General features: G+C 43.0%; 1 protein-coding gene across 1 annotated transcript; it reads left to right on the top strand.

Moving 5' to 3' along the window:
- Positions 1–203: 203 nt before the first annotated feature.
- LOC120097962 (uncharacterized) lies at positions 204–9,963 on the top strand. Its single transcript, XM_063276831.1, has 5 exons — positions 204–377; positions 3,379–3,470; positions 4,474–6,218; positions 6,552–6,722; positions 9,470–9,963. The coding sequence occupies exons 3-4, from the start codon at positions 4,507–4,509 to the stop codon at positions 6,586–6,588; spliced, it is 1,749 nt and encodes a 582-aa protein (XP_063132901.1). The 5' UTR covers positions 204–377; positions 3,379–3,470; positions 4,474–4,506; the 3' UTR covers positions 6,589–6,722; positions 9,470–9,963.
- Positions 9,964–23,773: the final 13,810 nt, after the last annotated feature.

Here is a 23,773-nt window from a genome sequence, read left to right as displayed (position 1 = left end):
GAGATATAGGGACTGCTAACTGGGTGTAACCATCTTCCTCAAGTCTCTACTGCCTCACTGACCTTAATTCTTTCCTGTCTGGAGGACAGAAAATAAAGAAAACAAGTGGACTGTGCCCAACCCTCATTGGTCCATTTCCGCTCTGACCTCAAAAGGAACCATTGTGAGGTCATTTACTTCCTTAGTTACTGAAAACACATCCTGTCTGTACAGGGCATTAGCTGTTGGTTGGTGGCTGGGTTAGTTGGTTGGTTTGGTTGGTTTGGTTGGCTGGTTGATTGGATGGTTGGTTGGTTGGTTGGTTGGTTGGACAGCAATTGCATTTATTCAGTTAGCCACTGAACTTGGATATTCATGAATTGTTGAATCTGAACACAGTGAGTTTTCCTCTATATTCCTATGTCTCACTTTAGACTTGTTTGTTTTCTGTATTTAAACTAAGTCTCTGTTCCTGTATATTTTTGTTTGAATATTGAATAGGAGAATTTTTCTTTGTTGATTTGATTTATCACCCGATTTTGCATTGTCATATTTTACATGTATTTATTCCATGAACTAATTTTGAACAATAGTTTATGATAACAAAACAGCACGAACAATCTCCTAATGGCATTTCCAGACATGTACATAAAGAACTTTGACCATATTCCCATGATCACACTTTCCCTGGCTTGTCCCTTTCAGGTTCCTCAGTTTTTCCCTTTTAGTTTGTTCCCTTTCTTTCCAAGTACTGGCCCAATTGTTCAAGTTCTCCTATTCAGAGGACTGGTAGGCTACATTGGGTGGTCTATTAAGAAAAGGCACCAACAGGTCTCTGTGATTTAGCAGGAAGCCTCCCCCTAGCGGGTTAACTTGGGATCTTCCTTGCAGTGCAAACTCATGACCCTATGCAAGCTACAAGGCAATGCTTAGATCCTAATTTTTTGACGATAACTATGAAAGTAGGTAGATGAATAGAATTCAAGGACAGAATAGATATAAGTCTAAGAAGATCCAGTTTTATACTGCCAAGAAGAACTTTCCAAAGTGAGACATATGATACTATGACCCTTCATTTACCTGGGTCATTCTGTTGGCAGCTGTCATTCCATTGAATTGCTATCTTCTATCTTCAGGAGAACAAATGTGACTCTGAAGCTAGTGTGGTACCAGGCACAGGAGGTCGGGCCAATAATGAACTTGAAGCAAAGGAACAAGCATGGGCCTTTGAGTCTTGCTGGCAAAACAGCTTAAAGTACACGTCCAGGAAAAAAAGTGCCTAGTGCTGGAATGGTCTGCCCAGCATTCCACTGGACTCACTCAAACAACATTTAGAGAAAGAGAGGGAATTTTATATTGACAATGTGCCTCTCCAAATTTCCAAACCTAGGCTTGAATAAAACTACTTCCACCATTCCTATAGTTTTTATCTGCTAGTGGAATGGGAGTGCAGAACAGAACCTTCATAGTCAAGCAACAAAGAGCCTTTCAGGATCCTTTTTGCTTTCCATGACATTGCTGAGGAAGGAGGGTTGTATTCCCTGGGACATTCAAAAATCTAACATCTGATTAGAGACCTAACAAGTAGGACTTTGAAGCCCATGGCTGGACCATACCTGTACCTCTGTTTCATTGTTTGAAGGTTTAGCTTGTTAGCATTGCTAGGAAATGCTTTGTGTGCAATGTGTACACATGTGGTGTTTCTATATGACTATGAACATTTCAAGAGGGAATGTCCTTCCTTGACCTCTGCTAAACTGCAGTCCATTTCCTTTGGCATCTGTCATGGAGTTGGTTCTTAGTGAGTCCTGTCAGATTCCTCTAATGTGTAAAACTGATGAGTTGTGGTGAGAGGGGATAGCAGCATACATTCAAACACATGCAAATGGCTCACAAAAGCCCTTGCACCTCTGTCATTAATGTCATAATCTCATGTGTAAGCCCAATGGGTCTAAAGTTACTTTCTAGAGCTTTGGGAACATAGATCAAGCAAAAAATACATAGCAGCCACTTCTTTCTTTCATTTCGCTTGTTTGTTTTTGTTTCATGAGACAGACGCTCCTGGACCACAGGCTGGAATCATCATTTCCGAGTAGCCAAAGATTACTTGAAGTGATGATCTTCCTCCTCCACTTTAACAAATTTTATAATTAACATGGGCTCATCTTTATGAGACTATCCTGACTTTAACTTTGTCCTATGTCTGTCAGAGGACCCTGAGGAACTCTCATCACTCTGGGTCCAGGTAGCTTACCCAAGTCTAGATTTTTCTTATCGGACTGTTTTGTGCCAATTCCTACTTCAACTTTCAACCCCAATTCAACAGCAGTAAGATGTGGATACACAGGAAACTGCTACAGGGCACAACATGTCACCTGCACCAAAGATACACTGATCTCATACATTTTCTTGACCCTCTGGGAATACATACACAGGGCCAGTTAGAATTAGAAAGCAGCCTTGGTACATAATTAATTTGTTGGGTACTTGTCCTTGCCTTGCTAACATCCTGATGCACAAGTAATCAACTTCTGTTGTTTTGAAGGTCAAACAGAAGGCATTTTGTTTGAGAGCAGAAGGACCCAGAGTTCCAGAACAAGGCACCATCTACTACATCAGTTGTTTATAGGTTCCTGGCTTAGGGGTGTTTACTTGATCATTTGGAACATATCAGCTCACTGTTTCTAGATCTTGAGCTTTGGTCAGAAGTCTCAAGCCTGAGGGCAGGCAATATGGGATTAATGGTGTCATATTCCTCTCAGCCCCCAAAATGGTAGTCTCATGCCCAGGGGTGCAATGAGTAATAGCATTTTGTCACAACAATCAAGGTAGTCAGGACTTACAATCCTTACCACTTGTCGGAGTTCAAAAAGTAAATAGAATACATTGAATATGGACATGAATTATTACAAATTTATGGAGTCTGGGGTCCATGTGAAAAGCAAGACAATGTCCATCAACTTGCCATTGAATATCAGAATCCATTAAAAACTGGAGTGCCAAAGCTCTGGCGTCCATTGTCATTCTCAGGATTCCTTGTTTGATTATTAATGACAAAAGTGTCCTTGTTAAAGATGGAGTGTTAAGTGTTTGAACATTGTTCCCATTAGGTGGTGTAATTTGGGGTTAATTATGGTCCTTGGGCAGGGGTACAAGTAGGAAGAAATGGGTCACTGGGTAACACTGGGGACAGACTCTTGAGTCAAACCTGCCCTCTAGTGCTCCAATGACCAAGACTAGCCTTCCTGTCCATGGAGACAGAAGCAGAGGAGAAGCAATGGACCGTGCCTAGCCACAGTGTTGGCTGCTCTTTGCTCTAACCTCCCAAGGAACCCTGTGACAATGGATAGACACCTGTCTACTTACAGCTCTGATTGAGGCTGCATTCTGTCCTTACAGGTACAGAAGCTGTTGCTTGGCTGGAAAGAAATTAGAGTTTGAAGACACAGAAATTAGACTTGGACATTCAGGAGCTGTTGGACCCTGACATAGTGAGTTTCTCCAACTTTGGACACTTCAACTTGCTCTTTTTGACTTTGGTTTCTGTATTTGCTGGCTTGAGTTATGCATTTACATTTCCATGTTTTTTATTATCTTCTATTTCACGTTTTATTAAATTATGTTTGCTATGTTAGAGTATTCTATTTTTTCACTTCATATGTATGACAGATTTGCATCCTCATATGCCTTGAGTACCATATCCCAGATGCATTTTGTGGAGGTCAGAAGAGGGAGTCAGGTTTTCTGGGTCTGGAGTTACAGGTGGTTGTGAGTCTCTCACACCATCCCTAAGATTGATACAATAACATATTCACATAGCATAACTCAGTTGTGTAAGAAAATAAAATCTCTCTATACCTGTCTATAGTTCCACTTCCCCAAAATCTGATTCCGTTGCTAACCTGACAGCTCATACTAATAAAATTATATAGAAAGACCTGTATCACTATTTTAAGTGGTGTATACCACCTGTGAGTGTGCTGTATAGGTGTGCTTAGAGTCGAGAGGTGTAGTAAACCCTGGAGCTGGAGTTAGGGTAGCTGTGGGCACCTGTGTTCTGAGAACCACCTACAGGTCCTCTGCCTGAGTAGCCAAATTTGGGAACTCCAGATGCAGATCGCCATCCTGCAAATTATAGGTTTTCGGGGATCTGTTCTCTTTACACCTTCTCTTGAAGCTGGTATTCTAGATGCCTCTACTCAAAGAGAATGCTGAGATCAGGAGAGAGGATGGTGAGCTTTTCCAATTTAGTGGCTTTTAGTGTCTAGGATACTCTGTTTGCAGTTGGTCCCTGACAACCGCCTCTATGTCATATTTTGCATCTGCTCCTTTGCAGTAGGTCCTTGTCCTTCCCTTCCCAGTATGTAAAGTACGTGGCTAGATTGTCTGATGTTTTTCTGAGCTTTTTTCCTCATATCTTTAATGTAGGAATTTGAGCGTATCAACATGTTCTGGATCCTGATTTTAAATGTCTGTTTTATTTCTCATTGCAAGTTTGCTTCTAGCCATATAAAGGAGGGCCTGATCATGGAGCAGGACCCAGAGAGCCGAGACTCTATCGAGAACTTTACCACTGACTATAAGATCATAAGAACCCTGGGAAGGGGACGATTTTCAGTGGTAAAAATGGCCTATCACGTCCCAACCCTCACCTGTGTAGCTATAAAAGTTCTCAAGAACACCGAGAAGTGCTCCTCAGTGATGAGCAGGGAAGTTGACATTCTAAAGTCCCTGGGCCATCCTCATATCATCAAGGTGGTCGAAGTGGTCCAGACAAGAGAGGCCACCCACCTGGTCATGGAGCATGCCTCTCAGGGAGACCTACTGGACCGAATCCGGGAATGTGGATATTTAAAGTCGTGGGAGGCCCGAAGAATGTTTAGACAGATATTAGAGGCAGTACAATTCTGCCATGACAATAATATTGTCCACCGAGACATAAAGGCCAACAACATTTTGATAGACGGAAGGTGGAATGCCAAGCTCTGTGATTTTGGCCTAGCTGCTAAAACACTTCCTGGGCAGAAGCTGATTGATTTCTGTGGCACGCTGCCATACTGTGCGCCAGAATTCTTTGAAGCTGAGGAATATGAGGGCCGCCCATTTGACGTATGGAGTGTAGGTGTCCTCCTCTTCTTCATGGTGACTGGGCACTTGCCTTTCCTAGGCAAGTCATTTGCAGAGGTGAGGAGACAAATCAGTTCAGCCAATTTCAGCATTCCGCCTCACGTTGCCAACGATATTTTCAATGTTATAGTGGAAATGCTGATGATAAATCCCAGCAGGAGGCCCAGCATCCAGCAAATTATGATGCGCCCCATGATCAAAGACAGCCAGGCCTACTCACCACCGACATCCATACAGACGTTCACAGGAACACCAAGTCCTAGCACCATCAAAGCCATGAGAGTCATGAGGCATACACCTGAGAAAAGCACTGAGTCTCTGATAGACCAAAATATCAACGAGGTGCTGGCAACATACTTGATTCAACAGCACAAGCCACTCAGGAAAGTCTGCACACACCACCAAGTGGAGCCAGGTCTAGAAGATCTTCACTCCTTCCCTCGTTTTCTTAAAAGAAAGGGACCTCTTCTCTCCTCCTTCACCTTGTCCTCACATTCATCCAATATTCGGGAGAAGGAGGATAGGAAGAATTCCAGGAAGGTTGTCAGAAGGCATGCTGTAGGCTACCAGCAAACAAGGACCAACACCCTCCAGCTCGATCTCCTGGACTGTCCTATAGCTGAAGAATTCAGGGATAACAGGCTGCAAATCAGGAAGACATTCTCAGACTCCAAGACTGTGTTGTCTTGTAGTCTAACTGAACATATCCAGTCACCTCGACTTCAATACACCTATTCCACTACAGCAGACCGGAATGTGTCCTCCTTCATACCGCCACATGATTTCTGTGCATCACTGCAGACACGTAAGGGGATAAGCCTTGCAGGCTGCTCTGGAGATACCTGGCAGAGAGAGACACTCGTGGACAAAAATACCTTCATCAAGGAAGAGGCCATGGTTCATGAAGATACCGTCACTAGTGGCCAGCCACAAGTTCCTTGCCCAGCTTCCCGTCGGGGATGGCGTCACCACTGGAAGGGGTTTAAAAAGACAATTAGTAGAAGCCTTCGAAACCTGTGCTGCTGTCTGCCACCACCATCAGAAAATCAAGTCTCCTGCAATAACTTGGCTCTCAGGAAGAGAGGAGAACATTGTGTCACCCACAGAACCAGGTGGGTGCATGTCCTCATTCATTTCATCCATATTCCCTCCTGTCCTTTGTGACAAATGAGGATGGTCCTTGAGGCACACAGAAACTTGACAAACTGTAACTTCAGAAAGATTAAGTCCATAGAAACCCCTGAAGGGTGATCTGATGCTTTGTGAGTCATAAGGGGAATCAGAGACACTGATTAAAGCAGGACGAGAGGGAGGTGGGGGCATGCCCAAATGGGGCAGAGAGTCCTAAGACAACCAGTGGGGTGCTATGACTCTTTATGGAAAGCACAGGAAGTTCTCTGTTTTTCAGACACCAAGAGCCTCTTTTCTGTCTTTTTCTTTTCAAGTCCTGAAGAACAGCAGCCTCAGCTCCCTGGCTTTTAAGCCAGTGGTGGGGGTTGGCCTGGCTGAAAATTATACAGTCTCAGAGGAGCCAGGCCAGACGTCCAGGTGCCTGTGTGCTTGCAGGCCCCTTCTCCAGAGGAAGAGCTGTCCACACCACAGCAAGGTCTCTCCAGGTAAAGCCCCAGGCAGGAAGGCCTGCCTTTTCACTGTGTCTTGCTCAGAAGGGAGGGATGAAGTAGAACAGTGCCCTAAAAGTGTCAGTGGATCAGTAGCCCTCTGCCCTCTCTTCTAGCAGAGGTAAACATCAGAGATTGTTCTGTGGGACTGTACTGTTCTTTGCTTCCTGTTTCTTGCAGAGAACATGGTCTTCATCATGAAGTAGACTTCTCAGAAAAGTCTCCCTAGTCAGCCCATCAGACCTGAGCTAAAATGGGTTCCCAGGTGGAATATGAGACCTCTATGTCTCCTCTGAAGGGAATTCTCCTGTCAAACTTTGACCAGACCCTTACCCATCCCCACTGCCCTGCAAATGATATCACAGTTTATATTGCTTAAGTCCTCAGACCCAACTCAGGGTAAAGCTTACAAAACCCATACTGTGGAGTGACTCCCAAGGCAGCTGTGCCCTCTCTCTCACCAGTTCTGCCCTGTAATTACTCACCTCTCTATGTTTGCTCCCTCAAGGCCAACTTTCAAATGTCTAACTGGATTCCTACCTGTGTCACAGCCTCCTCGAAGGAGGAGGGACAGGTGTTATGAGCAGAGTCAAAAGAATAACTTAATGATGGAGCAGCAAATTGGTGTGGCCCTAGCTCATGACAGCTTCCGGCCTCCACTGGAGTATGCATTCCACTGGATAAATCTACCCAGGCTGCTTCCATTAACCTGAGAATTTGCACACTGCTTTTTTATGCCCAGTTAAACAGCCTTGCAATTCCTTTGTGAGAGCTTCTGGGAAGCTTTCCCTGTCCCTCCTACTGTTACATTTGTTAAGATATCATCTCCTGTGTTCTTTTTAACTAGACTGTATCAACATCTTCCACAGCATGAGGTGTACAGAATACCATATGACTGACGTGGAGGGTCCCTCTGACCCAGTGTCTCTCTTAATTTGTTCAAAGGACATCAAGGATCCTGGCATAGTAATCCTGCAGTGATATGTGCTGAGTTTAACAGCATGTCCCTATAGTACTCCACCATTGTGATCACATACATATTTCTCATGTGCTTTATCCCCTGAGCTACAGGAAATTCTCTTACGACAGACAATCGTTTCCTGTCTAATTTGAGTGGGAAAGCATATCATATTCCACTCTGGAGCAAGAAGAGCACTATATGACCTCGTGTATCTGAACCCACAATGCACAAGTTTGGGAAAGTTCATTAAAGGGGTTCTTTGCTGGCCTCTAGCACTGAACCAGGTTAGCTACTCAGACAAAACCAAGGAAAGCCTCTCACAGACACTGGCCAGCCTAGGTTTTAAGAGTTGGCCTCACACCCTGATGGTTCCTTGTCATCCATACCCTGATATGTAGAAGCCCTGGTGAGTCTATATCTCTGTCAGTGTGTCTGTCTTTACTTTTACATGAACTACTTCCATGCAGGTGGGTCTCAATGGATGTTTCTTATACTGGACTCCTAGAGAGCCATGTTCCCCTCAGGATGGCCTTAAGTGGAAAACACAAAATAGAAACATCAAGTATAAAATCCCAATTGATGGAAATACATTCACAAAATTAAAAACCAATAGATGAAAAACACTAACCACTCCAATAAAAATCCTTAATATATCACTCTTAATTCTAACAGACTCACAGGTGTATGCTAAGGGAACATATTCCATGTACAATAGACAGAAGAAATTGGTTCTTATTTTCTGATATGTTTATGTAAATTAAGCATACTTTCATTTTATTTCTTCTTACATTTGTTTTGTTTTTTTTTTCCTATTTTGGAATAGTATTGCTATGCTGGTTTTAGTGTTCACACAGTCAAACCTAAAATTCAGAGAGAATACCACTCGGGATAGAATGAAACCCAGGCTACCTTTGTCTTCCTCTTGATCTTGCTGCCTCTGTTCCTCCTTTCGTGTAATGCTATGGTGCAAACATTTCTGTTTTCATCAAGGTCTCTTAAATCCCAACAGGCCACCTTGTAGCTAAAGATTACCTTGAGCACGATCCTCTTCTTCCTGTCTCTAATTCTGCAATGTAGAAGTTTCAGTTCTGAGCCACTCTACCCTGTCAAGTAACACAACTTCAAGGCCAGTATAGGCAAGAGGAAGTACCAGGCTGAGTGCAATCCTGTCAGAAAAAGGACATTCTAAATATTTTTACCTGGCAGATCTGGTCTCTGCAGCTGGGGAGATAGATGTTGGGTAAAGTGTCACAGTGCAACAAAAGGACTCTGGAAATCAGACAAGGAAGAATCATGGTGTCATCTTAGGCCTTGAGCTTAACAGAGGCAGGTGTGGCAGACTGATGAGCTGAGATTACTGACATATTACTCTGTCTCAATATTGAGGTAAAAAAGCATTTGATGATTATTCCTGGCCTTCAGGTATGAGGACAAACAGACAGACACCAACACACAAACACACACACACACAGAGAGAGAGAGAGAGAGAGAGAGAGAGAGAGAGAGAGACAGAGAGACAGAGAGACAGAGAGAGACAGAGAGAGAAAGGGAGAGAGAGAGGGGGGGGGTAACTCTGAGGTAATGTATGTATCATGCACACATTAACTCTTTATAGATCTATCTAGACTTTTCCAACTATGGACTGTCTAAATTTTATAGTCATGTCTGTCTATTTCTTGGCCAGTGAACATAAACCTATGTCCCGTGGCAAAAAACCTACTAGGGTTTGCTAGTGATGAATATTTTTTCTTTCTCTTGTTTAACTCCAGTTTTCTTTATGCAGTCCAGGCAGCCAAGGACTTTTGATCCTGCTGGACAACGGACTGGACACAATGAGTGGCCTGATGAGTGGACCGTTGGACCATTTGGGACTCACCTGGACTAAAATCCATGTATAACAAAAGGGTCTCCAACATCCTGCTCCTTCCACTAGGAGGGCAGATGAAAGGAAGATGCTCCGAGATATAGATTTATTGTGGCTTTTTTTTCTCTGTGTTTTCTTTTGAAGCTTGTAAGGTTTGCTTTTTATTCCTCCTATTTGTATATAATTTTGTTCATACATTTGTATTTATCTAATATTTTAATGTTTTAATTGAAGCAGTGACATCACCTCCCTCTTTTGTGCCTGCTCTCCAAACTCTCCCAGCTATCCTATATCAAACATTTCTCATGCCTTCACTCTTAAGTTGATGGACTCCTTTACGTGATTAAATTTGTTATATATTTTTACATATCTTGTGTATCCAGAAATAAATATAAATATACCTGCAGAGCCCATATTTGTTGCTTGTGTATATATTTGTTCAAGACTGACTATTCTGTATTTGACAACATGGTACCTTGTATTTTTACCTTTTGATATTTTCTCTTCCCCATCTTAAAATTCTTTTTCTGGCTAATGGTTTCTTGCCACTTTTATTTAACCTAAATTATTTATTTCCTTCTTTTGCCTCCTTTCTATACTCCCCCCATCTTTGATTCTACTACAACAAAGACCACTGCCTGTGGGAAGGACTCACTCTTGAAAGAGCCAGAGGTGTGGGTCAATTGAAGACCAGTGGGAAAGTTCCACTGCCGACCTTCAAGCACAATGACCCATCCCATCCAGGCAATAGTCAGTTCCCAGAGAACTGCAATCCAAACTGTTAAACAAAGCTACCTGTGATTTCCAACTCACCTCTCCTTCCCCTCTGGAAAAGCAGGAATGGTTCATTGATCACTAGTCAGTAGGAGGTCACTTCGCCCCATCAATAATACCCTGCCTAGTTACCAACTGCTTGAATTCTGCCCCAATTCTTAGCAAGGTATATAACTCCCTGTCAGAATCTGCCCAGGGTCATCTCCCTTTAAGCAGGAAGGCCTCAATAAGGCAGAATTAAGCTATTGTATAGATCACTGTCTCCATGAATGTCAATCAAGAGGTCCTGGAGTCGGTTCAGTTTGAACCTCACATTGGTGCATTCATCTGGAAACTTGCTTCTTCTGTGGGACCCATGGGAGAGTGGTGAAAGGGAGGAGTGGCAGTTACAACTAGGTACTGAGGTTGACTTCTCTGTGCTCTCTCTATCTAGCTTCATTGTGTTCTGCTTTTGGCTCCTTTCTTTCTTGCAAGCATCAGGAGGGCTCACAGAGGCTAGGTAACAGGGCTTTGACCTGTCCAGAGGCCAGCAATGTCAGAGAACTTTGATCCAGGGTGAGTCCAGCAAAGTCACCAGAACCTGTGTGCATCTCACTTCTGGCAGGAGCAGATAGTCTGAGTTATCCCATCCACAGCAGTGATGGGTTGGTCTGTGTACTTTGCCCTTTAAAAGGGACACTTGGTTTGTGTGTTAGTTGTTCTTTTTTTTTGCATTCTTGTTTTCATGTTTTGGATTTGGACTGATGAAAATTTTGGACATGGGACCAGTTGTTTTCTCACCTTAATCTTATTCTGAGTCATTTTCAAGAATTTAGGACTAAGGACCACTTAATGAAACTTGGAGTGGCCTGCTTTTGATGTTAAATGGCACCAGGAGAGAGACCTTTTAACTCTCCAAGGTGTCAGCAATAGAAGATAAAATGTTTCAGACATTTTCCCTCCTCCTCAACCCCTACCTTCTAAACACTTCTTCTTCACTAGAAACAACAAAAGCCTACTTCAGCCCAGCAGCCAGCTCCTTCCTTATTGACAGTATCAGCCTTAGGGCTGGAGAGATGGCACAGAGGTGAAGAGAACTGAGTGCTCTTCCAGAGCTCCCGAGTTTAATGCCCAGCAGACACTTGTTGAATTCTCTTTTTCTTCAGGATTGGTTCAGAGTTTCATGGCTCACAAGGTCACAAGGATTTAACCCCTTTTTCCCTGCTCCTCTGCTCATTGCTGACACAGTGCAAACTGGCATCCAGGATCCCTGACAGGAGAGGCTCCATGTGGGCAAAAGTATATTTCAACAGAGCTTACAAATGGCTCCTGGCCCCACAAGGAACCCACCCAGATTAGGGCTTCAATTCAGTAAGGGGTAGGGAGTGTCTCCAGATTTGCCACCAGGCTCTATAAGCATATCTCAATAATAATTTGTCCCAGGTTCACATATGATATTAAATAAGAGCAAAGAGAAAATTCTCATATGATAGCCCTGACTTTCATCAATTAAGTTCGTACCAAATGTTTGAGAAAAGTTAAGGTTGCAGGGAGATTGTAGAACAGTGCAGATCATGGCAGAAAGAATTAATTAGACCACTTCCAGCCAACACACCACCCGATCCAGGACAAAAGAAATTAAAGCTTCAATATATTTACATTGACACTCATGACTACCCCTACAATTCTGACTGATGATTCAGTAATGCCTACAGGCTTCATTATCAGAGTTTTCCCTGGCTGAGATGTTTTCTACCACCTGTTTTCCTAAACCTTGCAACTCTCCCACCTGACCCTGACTTGGGACTGTCCATTCCATCAATGTGACGAGGTTGTGGCACAGGTGTTCAGTACCTGACCTGACTTGAGGAACACACCTTTGTCAGAAACAGAACAGACCTGGGTTATGGACAGAAGCAGCTTCATCCATGGGGGTGAGAGGAGGGCAGGGGCAGTGGTGAAATACAAATGGAGGGATTCTGGACTCAGTGTCTTCCTCCAAGCACTTCATTTCAAATGGTCAAACTAAGAACATTAAAACAGGCCCTCATCATGGGAAGAGGACTGGTTGTTAACATCTTCAGGGACAGCCAGATAGGCATTTACAACTGCTCATGTGCATGGAAACCTTTGCCAAAAGATCCAATGGCTAGAGATAACAGCTGGGCTGATAAGGCTGTTTAGGATGCAACCTTAAAGTAAAGAGTCATCTCTAGATTGTCCACTGTCATAGCAAAACTGCCCAGAACAGCTGATATATGTAGAAAAAGAAATTAAATGGGCTCATGACGATCGACTAAAGGTAAGGTAATAGTACCCACCTCTTTAACAAGAACTGTTCCCAGAAAGATCCAGAGTCAAGGACATGACGAACTTGAATGCTTGCCAGCTGACCCAGGTTTAGAGCACTTAAGGTAATAGGATCAGATAATGGGGACTGCCTTTGTATTTCAGGTAAGTCAGGGACTTGCTACGGTCTTGGGGCCTAGTTTGAAACTCCACTGTGTATATATATCGTCCCTGGAGTTCAGAAAAGTTAGAAAAGATTAATAAAATTCTAAAAGAGACCTTAATTAAAATAGCCTTGGAGACTGGTGGGGACTGCATGATGCTCCTTCCCTCTGCCCTATATTAGATATAGATGGCATTCTAGCCCCCATTGTGTCCAACCTATAGTTGACAGCTATTACAGATCTGAAAAATGATAATTTAATATTTAAGGTCAGAGCTCCCCAATAGGCTCATGAATATGTTTGGCCTAAATTATGTACCCTCTATGAAGTAGGCCTGGTTCCAGAACCTCACAAGTTAAGATTTCACCAAGCTGAGCCTAAACCGAAGTGAAAAGGACATTTCATCATCTGTTGAACACAGTCACCACCTGGGTGCACTACAACCATGGCAGACCTGCTCCTCCACTGAAGAAGACTACCTGGCTCTAGCTGTAGGAAAATAGAGGTTCAAACGCACACCAACCCCCTCAAGTCAATGTTGACTCAGTCTCAGTCCTGAGTCTATTCTCCCTGCTAACTATATGTCTGTATGGACTGTGTGTCTTAATTTCCCGTAATGAAGGTCCTCTAGCTGGACCCTTGCTAAGTGAATATAGTCCAGTTAATCATCTTAAGACACACTAGGTGTAGCTGCAAATAGGGAGGCAAAATACAAGCTGGAGGACTGTAAGTTTCAAGATGGAAGCTGTGCTAAAAGACAATGGGGGGAATGAAAGAGTCATAGTTGGAGTCGATCTAAGGCCAGTGGGAAAGTTTCCCCTCAAACCTCCATGCACACAGACCCCTCCCTTCCAAGGAGTAGTTAGTTTCCTGAGCATCTATAAGCCAGACTGTCAGACAAACGCACCTGTAACTCCACAGACCTCCTTGACTCCCAACTGTGCCCGCTGAAAAGTCCACAATGGTCCACTGATCACGAGTCAGCTATAATGTCACTTCACCCCATCATTAGTACCCTGCCTAGTTACCAATGTTTGAATTCTGTCCAATAGTTTTCAAGGTATATAACTCCCTATCAGAGACTGCTCAGGGTCATCTCCTTTGAACTGGGAAGACCCAGGCATGCCAGATTAAATTACTCTTGCTACTGCATAGATCACTGTTTCCATGAGTCTCACTGTAGGGACCCTGAAGAGCTTCATTTCGGACCTCACAAGATGAGGTGCAAGTATGATCAGGGAACACTACAACACATTACAATGAAGACAATGAAATTCAATATGATAAAAGTGGACAGTCAAAACTTTTAATACTCTTAAAAATGTGAAGCCCAACAAAATAGTCTCTACATGGACACTCAACATGCACACATCCACACAAATAAGTGCATACATATCTATTGTGGCTATTCCTAGATGTCAACTTGACTATATCCAGAATGAACTACAATTCAGAATTGAAAGGTTCACCTTTGATACTGATCTTAAGGCTAGGAGATAGAAGTATTTGACGTGTATCTTGGCATGGAGATCTTGGGGCATAGTGCCTATGAATTCCAGGAGACTAAGACAAGGCGATCTCAGAGTTCAAGGTCATCTGGGACAAAGCAAGTTCCAGACACCTTCTGGTGGAGACCTATATAAGGACTTTGGAATAAGGAAGATTCTCTCTTCTTAGCCTGCCTGTCTTGTGGGACTAAGACACTGCTATATCCTTGGACAACATTTACAGCTGATGCTGATCATGGTTGGGGAGTTGGACTACAGACTGTATGTCATCAACAAGTTCCCTTACTATACAGAGACTACCTATAAATTCTGTGAGTCTAGAGAACTCTGACCAATACATAAGTTGGTACCTGGAATGGTTCTAGAGGAGCAGATGTGTAAATACGAGACTTTTAGGAATGTGGAGTTGGTTTAATAATTCACCAGCTCATTCAACTACTGAAACCTCCACTCATACTCTGTCTTCTGGGGGTCAGAAAATATTGAAGATCTGTGGTTGATACTGTCTTTCAAACTTAAAGAAGCCAATGCCTTTGATCATCTTCATGACTTTGGTGATTAGGTATACAAAATTTTCTACAAGTTGGGGGAAAAATCAGAAAATGATTTTGTTGGCTTGATGCTCTTAGTACCTCTGGAAAAATGGATGAAGGAAACGAATGAGGTGTATGATAAAATTAAATGGTTCCAGATGCAAGTAAACAGTGTAAAATTTACTAAGTGTGTCCTTGGAGAGAAGTTTTCTCTAGCAGTCATAGATCTTGAGTTGCAGAACATCAAACTTCAGCCCTCTTTAGTTTGGCTGAATTAGAGTGAAAATTCAAGCTTCAGCAGTTACAGTAAAGACATTAACTGACAAAGAATGGGATCCTATCACTTGAAATGGGGTGTGTGGAAGGACCCTGTTGAAGATGAGAATTTTGAATCTTCAGATTCTCACGGTTTGACCACACCAGTGGAAGTGGTAACCTCACCCTTGAAATAAAGCCTTTTTCACATGAGGAATTTAGTCCTACAGAGTGTGATAAACCAGCAGTGACTTTCACTGATTTGTGAAAAATGTCAGACAGACTTTCTGCCTCTACCTTTCTGCAGGGACAGACTGCTAGCTAGTCTGCTTCCTGGAAGATACTATATCTTGATGCTTAACAGAGGATCCACTGCACTCTGAACATTAGGCGTAATATCCTGAATTGTATCAGAAGAACTACTGCACTCAGAACATTTGATACCGCATGCTGAGGCATCCCAGGAAATCTGCTACAATCAGGGCATCTGACAACACAATTTGAGACATCCCAGGAGATGTAATGCACATAGGACACCACAGTTGAGGGCATTCCAAGAGGTCCTCTTTATACAGGGCAACTGGGTAATTGACACCACAATCTGGAGGCCTCCCAGGGTCTCTGTGACAGGCAGGGCAGTTGCCAAAATCAATAAAAGGCCTTCCTGTCCTGTGGCTGCCCTCAAGGAAAGAGAAACCACAGTCCATTGTCACCCCCCTCCATCTGTGTCCCCAGAACAGCTTCACAGAGGACACATTTTGAATGTTCCTCTGAAGATGCCACAGTCTGAAGGCCTCCCAGGAGATCTACTGCAGGCTGGGCAACATATCAGCAGCTTCTCTGCCCCTTTGAATATCCTCCAGTTGGAAGGCCCTCACAGGAGGTCTGCTACAGACGGGACCACAGTCCTGACAGGAGCCCTGTTGGAAACCAGGGACCAAGGAATCAGACTCCAGAGTCACCTTTGTTTCAGCACCTCATGGTATCTTCTCAAAAACTGACCATATGACGGGTCATAAAACACACCTCAACATATACAGGAAGATAGAAATAGTCCCATGCACTCTATCATATTCCCACAGACTAAGGCTGATCTTCAATAACAACAATAATGAAAGAACACCCACATATACATGGAAGTTGAACAATGTTCTACACACATATACCTCAGTCAAGGAAGGAATAAAGACAGAAATTAGAACACTCCTTAGAGATTAATGAAAATGAAGGTACAACATTCCCAAACTGATGGGACAATATTGAAGCTGTGTGAAGTGGAAAACTCATAGCTGTGACTGCCTGAAAAAAGCAAAAAACAGGAGAGAGCACAAATCAGCAGCTTGACAGCACACCTAAAATCTCCAGATCAAAACAAGGCAACTGCAACCAAGAGCAGTAGAAGGTAGGAAATAATCATTCTCAGGGCTGAAATCAACCAAGTAGAAACAAAAAGGTCTATACAAGGAACCAACAAAACCAAGAGCTGGTTCTCTGAGAAAATCAATAAGATAGATAAACTCTTAGACAGATGAACCAGAGGGCACAGAGAGTGTGTCCAAATAAACAAAATCAGAAATAAAAGAGGAGACATAACAACAGAATCTGAGGAAATGAAAAAAATCATCAGGTCCTATTAAGAAAGGCCAAATTTAACAAAACTTAAAAATCTGGAGGAAATGGACAGTTTTCTAGACAAATACCAAGTACCAAAGATAAACAAGGAACAGATAAACCACTGAAATTACCTCATAACTCCTAAAGAATTAGAACCAGTTATTAAAAGTCTGCGAATCAAAAAGAGCCCACCACAAGATGGGTTTAATGCAGAATTCTATCAGACCTTAATAGGAGACCTCATACCAATACTCTCCAAACCATTCTACAAATTAGAAATGGAGAAAGCACTACCAAATGCCTTCTATGAAGTCACAATTACTTATACTGAAACCACAGAAAGACCCAACATTAAAGAGAACTACAGACCAAATTCCCTTTTGAATATCAATGCAAAAATACTTAATAAAATTCTCGCAACAGGATCAAAGAATACATAAAAATGAACAACCATCATGATCAAGTAGACTTCACCCCAGGAAGAGTGGGATGGTTCAATATATGGAAGTCCATTAACAGATTTCACTTTATAAAAAAACCTCAAAGATAAAAACCACATGATCATTTCATTAGATGCTGAGAAAGCAATGGACAAAATTCAACACCCCTTCATAATAAAAGTCCTGGAATGATCAGGAATTCAGTGTCGGCACCTAAACGTAGTAAAAGCAATATACAGCAAACAGTTGCCAACATCAAACTACATGGAGAGAAACATGAAACAGTCCCAATAAAATCAGGGAGTAGACAAAGCTGCCCAATTTCTTGCTGCTTATTGAATATAGTTCTTGAAGTCTTAGCCAGAGTAATCAGACAACAAACGAAGGTCAAAGAGATACAAAGTGGAAAGGAAGAAGTCAAAATATCACTATTCGCAGATGATATGATAGTATACCTAAGTGACCACAGAAGTTGAACCAGAGAACTACTAAGCCTGAGAAACAGCAAAGTGGCTCGATATAAAATTAACTCAAACAAATCAGTAGCTATCCTCTATTCAAAGGATAAACAGGCTGAGAAAGAAATTAGGGAAATGATACCCTTCATATTAGTCCCAAATAATATATAATGCCAGGGTGTGACTTTAACCAACAGATTGGGAAAAGATCTTTAACAATCCTACATCTGATAGAGGGCTAATATCCAAAATATACAAAGAACTCAAGAAGTTAGACTCCAGTGAGTCAGATAACCCTATGAAAAAAACGGGGTACAGAGTTAAACAAAGAATTCTCAGCTGAGGAATATCGAATGTCGGAGAAACACCTAAAGAAATGTTCAGCATACATCTGGAGTCATCCAGGGAATGCAAATTGAAACAACCCTGAGAATCCATCTCATACCAGTCAGAATGACTAAGATAAAAACTCAGGTGACAGAAGATGGTGGAGAGGATGTGGGGAAAGAGGAACACCCCTCCTTTGTTGGGTGGATTGCAAATGGGTACAAACTCTCTGGAAATCAGTCTGGAGGTTCGTCAGAAAAATTGAAAATTGGACTATCTGAGGATCTTGCTATACCTCTCCTGGCCATATACCCAAAAGATGGTCCATCATAAAACAAAACCCCCAGGAAAACAACAATTCCAACCAACCAGAGCTCCTAGGGACGAATCCACTACCCAAAGAGTACACATGGACCGACCCATGGCTCCAGCTTCATGTAGCAGAGCATGGCCTTGTTGAGTACCAATGGGAGGAGAAACCCTTTGTCCTGCCAAGTCTGGACCTCTCACTGTAGTGGAATTTCAGGACAGGGAGGCAGGAAAGGGAGATGTTTGGGGAGGAAAAAAATTATGAAATTATGAAAGAAGGGGGAGGGTGAATGGGATGGAGGTTATGGATATGAATCCAGGAAAGTGAATAACATTTGAAATGTAAATACATTTTAAAAAAATAGAAAAGAATAGAAAAAGAGAAATACCCAATAAAAATTAAAATGAATAATAAAAATAAATAAAATAGGAGCAAATTTAGAAAAAAAGAAGTTATATACAATCAGCCTTAAGGGAACTAGGTCAGTGTATATGGGTGTTTGCTGGGCAAACATAAACCTGAGATTAAATCTCTATAAAAAGCACATCTGACTACATATATGCCTCTAAACCAAGCCTTGAGAGCAGCAGACAAAATATTGGTTGGTGCTGGCATGCCAACCTAGCTTCAAGCTCAGACACCATCTCAAAGGACTAAGCGGGACAATGATACAGCAGGACACCTGAACTCCTCCTCTAGACTGTGCATGCGAACAAATGCTAACAACCAGGTGTACACACACACACACACACACACACACACACACACACACACAGATACACGCACTCGCATGCGTAAAATATTTTTTGAAAAGTATAGAAGACATCTAGTCCAATTGAAACCCATTTCTGGCTCTGCCTTCTCCCTGCTTTTTCTCTTAAGTCCTATAACATCATCTGACAAGGGCATATTCTATTTATTTATGATCTGAAGTTCTTCTAGAAGATAGATGCCCCAAGAGGTGATATTCACCTGCTTTTGAAAAGTGTCTCTTGCACAATAGATACTTAACAGATCTTTATTAAATACATATGCTGTATATGAAATTTATTGTTTGGGAAGTATCTTAATGGAAACTAAATCAGAGAAACCCATCCCCCTCATGTCCTCTCACAAAGTCTCTCAATGTCTGTATGTATTAGTAAAAATGTGGATGACAGCAAAGAGCAACAGAAAAGTTACCTGCAAAGCTCTTTACATACGGACACCCCCTACCAATTAACTACATAACAACATCTTTATTACTATAAGGTTACTAGGTGTGGATTAGTATAAGGTTACTAGATGTGGAAGTTAACATAAGGGTAGAACATCCAAGGGACTTCAGGAAGAAAAGACACAAATCACTGTGCCTTACCAATCTGTTAAACAAACCCTGGAGTAAATGGAAAATGAATTTGATGCTTAAAGAAATACTGGCCACAATTCAACATAAATGGCATTCAACGCGAACCAACAAATTTTTTCTCACATATCTATCAGGCAAGAGCAGATCTCTGTCTGTCTGTCTGTGGTGAGTGTGTGTGTGTGTGTGTGTGTGTGTGTGTGTGTGTGTGTGTGTGTGTGTTAGAGAGAGACAGAGAGACAGATAGAGACAGAGATAGAGAAGAATGACTTGCTGTTTTGTTTGTCTCCCTCAGGATTGGAAAAAGACACTTTTCTGGATTGCCTGAGCTCCAACCCTTCATGAATGTTGGCTTCAGGTGGCACAGGAAATCTCCCTGGTTCGTTTCCCTATCATATTAGCATCTCAGCCACCTCTCCAGAGATGAGCATGAACCAGGAAGGGTGGTGTGTGGAGTGCAGCAGCTGGTGTCACAGGCAGGGAAAGGAGAGCAGGAACTTGGAGCACATGAGTGAGAATGAGAGATGGGCCCAAGGCTCAAAGTGAGACACTCTCAACCTGTCAGTTCCCTCAATCACCTGCTGGGAAGGACCAGGCAGGCTGAGGGTAGGGAACTTCCAGTTGAGCACTACCTTGGGTGAAGAGACCCCTGAGGGCTCTGGCCTGCAGAACCAGTGCCCTGCTTAGTAAAGTTTGCATGGGGTCCTCACCACTGCCAGAGCCCTCGGGCCAAAGGACTGCCTCAGTAAGCAACCATGCAGGGCTCAACTTCAGTGAACCCGGGCCAGGACAAGCACTGGCCACCAACCTTTTCCCTGGCGCGGTACAACCCCGCAGAGTAGCCCTCCACCTTCCGCCATGCTCTGCTGAGGTCGAGACCCTGATCCTCTATGGCAGCCTGCTCCCTTCTTTACCTCAGCTCTGTGGTCCAAGGCGGGATATTCTCCTGGCAAGGGAATCCGGACCTGCCTAACCGGCCTGGTCAACCAGAGCTGTTACTCAGCTCTCTTAGGTAACCAAGGAAACAGGGTTTCCACACCTTCCATAGCCCTGACCCAGACTAGATCCTCTACACCTGCACACACGCACCTTTTCCCGAGCTTTGATTCCCTCTCTGCTGGGAGGGCGGGCACAACCTGGTCGCCTGTGTGACGCGCTGAGAATCTCAGCCAATGAGAGGAAAAAGGCGGGACCACTGCAGAGGGGCGGGCCCCGTGCCGCTTCTCTGAGTCCCACCCCTCCCAGTGATTCTGCTTCTAAAAGCACCAAGTCTCTTGTTTCTAATTTAAATGCGGGTTCACTGAAAAAACCACATCTGTGTTGAAGACTGCTCAAAGTGCCTGAATAGTACTTGAGCACTAAGCAGGGGATGAATCATTGGTAGCCAAAATTATCTTGTACTATCTTTGGGGTCTTTAAACTTCTTAATACCAACCTTTGTAGCTGACCTAGGATCTTTGTGCCTGTTATATAAAACATTTGAAATGTATTGTTGAACTCAGCCAACCACTGGCTTTTCAGTAATACGGAAAGAAGAATATCATCAGCGGGACATTTTCCTGCTGTGCTGTAGGCTGCCCACCAAATGTTCTTTGCCCTGTATTTTTGTATTGATTTATGTTCTTTTGTTCTATGGCTATAAGACCTCATGCCAACCTCTTCCCCAATAGAGTCATTAATTCTGGGAAACCCGAATCTGTACTCCTATGCAGTATTCACTCAGAGTTGCCTCAGAATATAGTTCTCCTTGTTTTTGATTTTGGTTTTATTTTGTTCACGGTCAGTATGTACAATGAACTGTTGTCCTATCACCTGCTGGAGGTCATAGGATTAAAAAGGATGAGTAAAGTTTCACCGAGATGACAGCAGGGCTATCCTCAGATATCTTTGAGACCCAACCTTATATTTCTGTAGAGAAAGAGAGATTCTTGCATAAATTCTGGGTCCAGCTATAATACCCTTCGTAGCCCTGTCCAATTATGTTGCATACAATCGGGCACCTGACACAGATTCTTACATAAATCAAACTTTAGTCAGACTTTGAACCTGCTCCTTGGCCGGTGTACTTTGTGTGCACATCTTTGTACACTCCAGCTTTAGCAGTCGCCAAGGCAGTTTAGCATGAACTCACATATACACAATCACCCCCTCCCTATCTTACAAAAATGTTTCTGCCCCCACCCTTGATATCTGTGATGCTTTCCTGCCTTCAGCAGGAAGCTTTCAAGGTCGGGGTTACTAAAATTGACCCATGTTGCTATCAACCATGAGCTCCATATTTCTTGACTATACATCCCCATGTATCTCTCGTGTGTTTAGAAAGCAGGCCAGCTCAGTACCTGGGTCTCTTTTTTTATACTACCCTGGAAAAAATTGGACTTTGTCACTTTAACTTGTGCACAGCTTTGGCTTTCTCTGAGGACTGTTAAGGTTATGTACTTTAATATGCCAATCTCTTCTGAGTGTGGGACCTACAAATTAAATAATAGGATATCTGAGCCTCACTACAGACAGTCTAACTAAACCTAAGAGTGACAGGACGATCATGCTCTAGGAATTTGACACATTCGTGGCCATCCTTCCTAATCTTCCAGTCACAGCTGTGAGATAACAGAAGCAGGGGGGAAAGTCAAAGATATACTGACATATTTGGTATACTTTGGCAGTTTTTAAAGTCTCCCCAAATAATACAATCAAAAACTAAATAGTCTGTGGCTTAATCAGGGAGCAGAAGCGTAAGGTGGAGAGATTTCAATCAAGGACAGAAAAACCATGGAATCCCCATTTTCACCACCAAAGGATACATATAACTGTTCGAACATGTCTGAGAAAATCCCATAGCATAGGCATGTGAGGAAAGGTAGGATGTGTGTAAATGATTTATAAAGATGCACAACCCCCATGACCCATACTTTGAGCCTTTGATCTTACTCCAAGTTTAGCTCAAACTTTTCTTCCTTAATAAGAGAAGAAAACATCCCTTTCTTTCTACCAATATCCTATGTGTCCCTGGTCCAATTCCTTGCTCTTAGTCACAAAAGCCCGGAAATTCCAGTGGTAGCTTCCAAACTCCATAATCTATCAACAACGTGTGTGCACACTGTGTACTCGAACACACACAGACACAGACACAGACACAGACACAGACACACACACACACACACACACACACACACACACACACACACCCAGTGAGAACTCCAATCAACCTCGTCTACAGTGAGACTTGCCTATCACTTCTGGTTCACTGTTAGTAAATCGATGTCCACCTTATTTTATTGCCAGATATATTTAAAGTGTCAGCTGATGACCAAATGCAGACGATTCAATTTTTTCTTTAGATTTATTGGTATGAATGTCTTTCCTATAATGCCTGGTGCCTGCAGTGGTCAGAAGAGGGTGACAGATACACTAGAACTGGAGTTATAGAGTTTGCTTATCAATCTCCTGGTGGACCCTGGAAACTCTTGCTCTGCAAGAGGAACCGGTGTGCTAAACTGCAGAGCCCATCTCTCCAGCCGCTAAACACAGATATTTTTATAAATAGCTTCTTAGGAAAGTCAGATGTTGTGAGCATCAAAGATCTAGGCTCCCAGCAGAACATGGGGTCAGGCTCTAAACATTTCAGAGATGTGATTGGTTGCCTACTTTCTCATTAAGCTGTCCATGCATGATCTGGCTGTTTTCACAGGGTCTCCTAGCTCAAGATGCTTTCACACTCACTCTGTAGCAGAGGATGACCTGGAATTTCTGATCGACTGCCTCTGCCTTCCAAGTGCTGGACCACCATATCTGGTTTAGCTCTTACTTCTTAGAGCAGAAACAAATGCAGGGAAATGAGAGGGGTGCTGGAAATCACTGTGTACAAAGGAACTCAGGAGGTGAGGCTCAGAGATAGAGGGATGATGGAACTTAGGAAATGCCAGCCCTAGCATTCCAGTATACCCCATAACTCCCAGAGGATGAAAGGAACATCTTCCAGGTTGACCTATATCTTCTTGACACTGTCTAGCCAGATGTTTCTAGGAAGCCCCTTCATTTCCATCTCTACCAAAGCAGACTTGTCACTTCAGCCCAATTTGTGACCACACCAGAGGCCTCATAGGTAGCAATGAATATCCTAGTAAGAACACCAGTGGAAGGGGAAGCTCTGGGTCCTGCTAAGACTGAACCCCCAGTGAACTAGATTGTTGGGGGGAGGGGGACAAGGGGGGGAGGATGAGAAGG

This window comes from Rattus norvegicus, chromosome 17 (assembly GCF_036323735.1).
Source record: "Rattus norvegicus strain BN/NHsdMcwi chromosome 17, GRCr8, whole genome shotgun sequence".
Lineage (NCBI taxonomy): Eukaryota > Metazoa > Chordata > Mammalia > Rodentia > Muridae > Rattus > Rattus norvegicus.
Note: the sequence above shows the minus strand (reverse complement) of the source record. Positions and strands in the feature narration are given on the sequence as shown.